Source organism: Gracilinanus agilis, chromosome 3 (genome assembly GCF_016433145.1).
Source record: "Gracilinanus agilis isolate LMUSP501 chromosome 3, AgileGrace, whole genome shotgun sequence".
Taxonomy (NCBI): Eukaryota; Metazoa; Chordata; class Mammalia; order Didelphimorphia; family Didelphidae; genus Gracilinanus; species Gracilinanus agilis.
The window spans coordinates 605,906,567-605,912,566 of record NC_058132.1 but is presented as its reverse complement, the minus strand read 5'-3'; the positions used below and the strand labels follow the sequence as shown (position 1 = coordinate 605,912,566).

Below are 6,000 nucleotides of genomic sequence, written 5' to 3'. Positions count from 1 at the left end.
GTGCTTTGGGGGGACTAAGGGTAAGAGGAGGCCCACCTTTGCAATTATTTCCCTTGGAGAGGCTCAGTAAAACTCTTGGAGTATATAGATCCCCTTCAGAACCTCAACATTCAGTTGCAAGACTGGAGGTAACTCAATTTCTCTGTTTCTTAGACAAATCTCTCAATGAAGTTTCTTAACCTAGAATAGTTTAATACTATGTATAAAATATAGTATTTTATACTATATTTTATATACTATATATACTTTATATACTATATTATATATAATAAAATAAAAATGTACAAAAATAGTTTAATAACTATTTCAACATAGTTGTTTTCTTTGTATTCTTATATATTTTGTACATTTAAAAGCATTATTCAGAGATGGAACCCATAGACTTTAACAACCTGGTAAAAGCATCCCATGGCACACCAAAAAAGGGTAAGAACTCTCTAAGCCTCTAAGTTGCAGCTTCTACTATAAGGAAATGTCTGCCTTGATTCCTGCACACATTCCTAGAAAAAAAAAAGAATTTACCCTTCCTCGGAGAAGTGTTTTGAGGCATTGTAAAGCTGAGTCCCAAATATAAAACATCCTCCATGATTTACAGCTTTGGAAGCTGTAGATTCACCTAATCAAACACGAAGCACTTTCAAATATTTAGGGTCAAGAATAGCTATTTCAGAAAAGAGGGACTATTAAGGAGAAGTGACTCAAGTCAGCCCACCACTCTTGAAAAGAATACATTTCTGAAATCTTTATTTGTAACATGTTTCTACCAGTGAACAATGAGCATGCCTTTATGCTTGTATGAATCATATCCTTAACAGGTTGGTTTGGGTTTTAAGTGTTTATCTCCTGTTTGTTGTACGCTAGCGGCTTGATTTCCCAAATCATGTCTTCTATTTAGTCTACTTTAGCCCCTGATAACATGGTCTATATCTCACTCCATCTTTCTTTGCCAGCATATCAGAATGTTCTTGGTCGTTTTGCTATCAGCAAAATGGTAAGCTACAACCAGATTGGGAAGGTCAGATAAGCACAGATAAGTTCAGAAGTTCATTTTCTTTAATTAAAAAATGGAAATGGAAATTTCTATTAGATCCCAAGTTTGTTGTAAGGGCAAGGGCCTGGAGCTATTTTTTATCATGTACTACTGTGCTTAGTACTGGAGAACAGGCCTTGGGAATGCTAAGTAATTCTGCCTGAGACCCTGACATAAGAGCTTTCGAGGAAGAAATCTGCTCACGTTAAGCCTGTTTTGATTCTTTCATTTCTAGAAGTGACCAACGGCAACAAACAAGAAGTGAAAATAGAGGGATATGGAAAGAGGAGAAAATAAATAGAACCTAACATTTCAATATCATTTTTTGGAACAAAAGTCCATGCTTTAAATGAATATTCCTTTTTGTTCTTATTTATTCAATTCAACAACAAATATTATTTACTTTTTTAAAAAGACATTTATCAAGTGGTAAGCATATACAAAATATAGTCCTAGATGCTAGGGATACAAATATAAAAATGATATGGTCCCTGCCCTCATGAAACTCATATTAAGCTTTTGAAAACACAAAGTCTTGGGTGACAGGATTTATTCTTTCCTTTCTGTTACTGACTCATGAGACTCAACTAACTCCTTTGTAGCCCAGCTTTTCAATCTTTGGGAAAAAAAAGATAAAATGTTTGTCTTATAAGCATTTCATGAGATTTAACAAGGACCTATTTTAAAATGTTCAGAATGTATCAGGAGAGGGGAAAGGTGCAATGCTGTGCAACAATATGAGGCAAGCTTATTTTATTGTCCATCACTACTTTAAAATGTTAATCAGTAAAGATGAATCCTTTATTGGAATTTCTACTGTGTGCCCATAAATTTTAAAACCTCTGGCATTTAAATACCAAGCTCATTTTGTTTTAGACAAAGTGTTAATGGGAAACATTTGTTCATACCTTTATTTCCTAAAAGCAGCAAGGGTTTACCTTTTAGGAAAGGTGATAGCAAGGCTTCACTTATCCATTAGTGTGAGTGAATGAGGTATACTACATAAGTGAATTTTCTAGATAATTTCACTTTGTTCCTTTAAGCACAATAACTTTTTGAAATTGTATAAGATATACTGCTTACTTAATGTATATTAACCAGAATTCAACTTAATGACTAAAGGCCAACCTTATAAATATAATTATGTGTCATAATATAAATGGATTGAATGAGGAAAGAGGAATTAATGCATACATAGATAGATATTTGCTCCTCTACTGCAATAGCCCCGGACTGTTAAATCTACTGAATTCTCACTTTTCATAATTTCTATTTTTGTCTTCTCCTTCACTGTCAAGTTGTTAATTGCCCTTTCTTGCTGATGTCAAAATCCCCAATTCTAACAGTCTTCTAATTTGTTGATTCTTATTGTTGTGAGCTTAAAAACCAGATAGCCAAGATTATGGGCATTGGGTCTAAGTTAAAAGTGAATAGGCTTTAAAGTAAAGTCATGAGGAAATCTATGATCTGTGTATATGTGCTTTACTGGGATTTTTTGGCTATTAAAAGACAATTTTGCTAATTTCCTGATTTTCTGTGTTCTAGAAAACTAAAGTGGCCTGATAAATAAATGAGATGCTACTATACCAAATGAGGTAAGATTAAAGAGAAGGACCTAAATTTTCCACATAAAAAGGAGAAAGTCTCTCACCTTGGTTGAAACTTCAGCAATCAAGTTCTGCTTATTCGGATCCACAAAATCCACAGGCTGACCTTCAAATTCAATCTTTCCAAGCATGGTGCCCTGTCAAATTAAAGAATTAGACAGCTAAATGTGAGCAACAAAGAAGGTGCTGACAGGCTAAACTCATAGGGATTTGAACAGCTGCTCCAAGATTTAGACATCTTTATAACTGCTTAATTTGTCTATGGAAGTGTATTCACCTTCTCAAACTTAAAAAATAAAAAGTTTACATATCATGGTTTTTTAAACAATGGAAAATATAATTGGTTTATTTAGAGCTTCCTGGGAGTAACTAAATGATTCCCAAGATGAGGTATCCAAATTTAGGTTTTAAGATTACAAATTGGTAAAGTTGGGAACACTACCACATGCCTTTGATGCCCTGGGAAAATGATTATTTATTAGTTCAGAGGCTCCAAAATTGCCATTTGGGATGGAAAGAAAATGATAAAATTGGAAGAGGATAGACAAAATAGTTTCATCTTTATACCATCGGAGTGAGTTCAGTTAAGAACAAAGATAAATACTATGTAATTCATAAGTCTCAAGCCGAGGCAAAAGCAAAGTTTACTCTAGTCCAGTGATTCCCAAAGTGGGTGCCACCGCCCCCTGGTGGGTGCTGCAGCGATCCAGGGAGGCAGTGATGGCCACAGGTGCATTTGGGGGCAATGAAAAACTGTAAGGGGGAGGTGATAGTATGTGACAGGGGGCACTAAGTAATATTTTTCTGGAAAGGGGGCAGTAGGTCAAAAAAGTTTGGAAACCACTGCTCTAGTCAGTTCCTGGGACAGTAATCTGATAGTTACATTCTTTCAGTAAAGGGCCTATTTGACCTTAAAGTTTTTCCCACTCTTTCTTATTAATCCAATCAAGAATTCTTTCTTCCTTTTAAGTAATACTATTCTTATTCTCTTTTTGGATTTGTTTAATGTGCTATTTTTAAAAGACAATTTGGGTAGCTTAAGAAACCTTTCCATGAAAATGCCATGCTAATCTTAGTTGCCAAGATTTTATTTGGGGAGGAAAGTTAAATACTCGCATGATTTTCCCTTTTCCAAAGAAATTGTTGCATGGGAAGAAATAGAAACAAGGCTTTGTTCCATCTCTGAAATTATCATTTAGGGGAAAAGTCACTTGGGATTAAGCTGCTGGAACTAGAAAAACCAGCATGTTTAGTGGTTTTCAATTGAGTACTCAAAAGTATTGGGTCACTCCATACCTAGGAAGAGCTGCCTTACTGCTCTAGCTCCTAGTTACTGCAAAACCTTTCACCTCCACACTGTATTACTAAATAACATCATGGCTTGTTTACAGAGTAAATGTTTATTTATGCATTCCTAATTTTGAAACTTGAGTCTCAGTCTTTATTCCTAAAAGCTCGGTGAATGAAATAATAATCTAGTTTTTCAACCTAAGGTGGGTGGAAGAAAAGGTTGCAATATGCATGTTTTATATAAACCAAGATCACTCAAGTTCCAAGTCTGTATTACTGCCATTTTGTGCATCCCAAAACACTGGCAAATTACTAAAATAATACTTGTTTTAAGATAAAAATGAAGAACTTATCTTAAGAGTTGGAAGTAGCCTTTCATGTTGCTTCCCCAAAATCATTAGACCTTACTAAATTCTATTTAACTTGCAAAATCCAATAGCTGAACAGATTTTGCCAATGAATACTTTTACCTCTATAGCCTCCCTCACAAGCCTCTGCTGCTACCACTGTCAGATTATGATTGGAAGCATCTTTATGTCACAAACATCTGAGTTTCTTTCTGAATGATACTTCTCATAAAAACCAAGGAAAAGGGAATTGAAATGTGATACTAAAGTATAGATTGCTGTCAGGTCAGAAAACACATGTGTTTGTTTTATTGGCCAGTCCCTGTTCCCATTGACAGTAATAAATAATTGTTATTTATAATAAAATTATAAAATGTTATTTTATATATAAATTATATTTAATAATAGAAGGGGAAGGAGGAGAAGGAGAAGGAAGAAGAAGAGGAGGAGGAAGAGAAAGAAGAAGAAAGAAGAAAGAAGAGGAAGAGGAAGGAAGAAGAAGAAAGAAGAAGAAGAAGAAGAAGAAGAAGAAGAAGAAGAAGAAGAAGAAGAAGAAGAAGAAGAAGAAGAAACAAGAAGAAACAAGAAGAAACAAGAAGAAACAAGAAGAAAAGAAAGTTAGTGTACCTCAGAGGTCATCTACCCCAAACTCCTTATTTTATAGATAAGGAAAATGAGGCCCAATGGAAAAAACTGAAATAGTTTTTATATCATGCAGTTAATTACTAAGTTTTTATATCATGTAGTTAATTACTAAGTTAATTACTATATGAGACTGGTACACATATCTTTCTACCATACTTCTCAACATCCAATATGTTATTTTTAAAGAATATAGATGATTTCTTTGATCTATCAGTTCTGTGTTTGTGTTTTTCAATCAAGATTCAAGTCATTTATATCAACTTTTCCTTGCAAGATTATAGTTTAATTAAAATACTGCAAATTCATTTGGTGAATTTATCTATTACTATATAGATGTAGAGGTAGAAAGTATATAATAAATACCCCCTATTTTGCTTTTAAGTAGGTTCAAAAAATTTTATTGAATCTGATTTCACAAGTAGGAACCAAATTATGCAGATTGAGTATGCTGAAAGCAAGGATTTGAGGTTATAATATAAGGTTAGGGCCAAGGAAACCAGATTATCTTGTGGGTCATATCACTTCCAAGACATGCTTTTTCTAAAGGAAAATCCTGAATCATAACAATACAAGGGCAAATTGGTTGCCAGTACTGTTATCAATAAACTCACTTTATTTGAAGGTACTTCATCACTGCTCATTTTACAAAAGAGGAAATCCTTTGATATTTCAACAAATTAGCATCAGATTGACCTTTTCCAAGGAAATTTCTTCAACTAACATCACCTTATACTACCTACTGCCTTCTTTTACACACAAATGGAATTTCTATGTTCTGTTTTTGCTACATTAACTTGCTTTCCTTGATAGTCTCCACTGGTTTTATGTATGCCCTATCATCTAACAGGATAATTCATGCACTCTTTGGGAGCAAGAATCATGCTTTTGACTAGCCTTGTATCCCCTGTAGTAGTGTGCATAGACTGGGCACTCCATATCTTCTTGTTGAGTGAATTAACCTCAAGTACATTCAGTAATGAGCATACTCTCCAACTATCCAACCTTGTGAACTATGTTAGAATCAATAATAGAATAAAAAATATGAGTCTAAAACAAACAAAAAAAACTAAATATGGCCAGA

The 6,000-nt window shown here is 34.0% G+C and overlaps 1 protein-coding gene across 1 annotated transcript in view; it reads right to left on the bottom strand.

The window, feature by feature from the left end:
- The window catches only part of CPS1 (carbamoyl-phosphate synthase 1), a 149,288-nt gene that overhangs the window by 116,845 nt on the left and 26,443 nt on the right, over positions 1-6,000 (bottom strand). Inside the window, exon 6 of the mRNA XM_044670734.1 lies at positions 2,682-2,774. Within this exon, the coding sequence (XP_044526669.1) occupies positions 2,682-2,774 (93 nt within the window). The remainder of the gene's footprint in view (positions 1-2,681; positions 2,775-6,000) is intronic.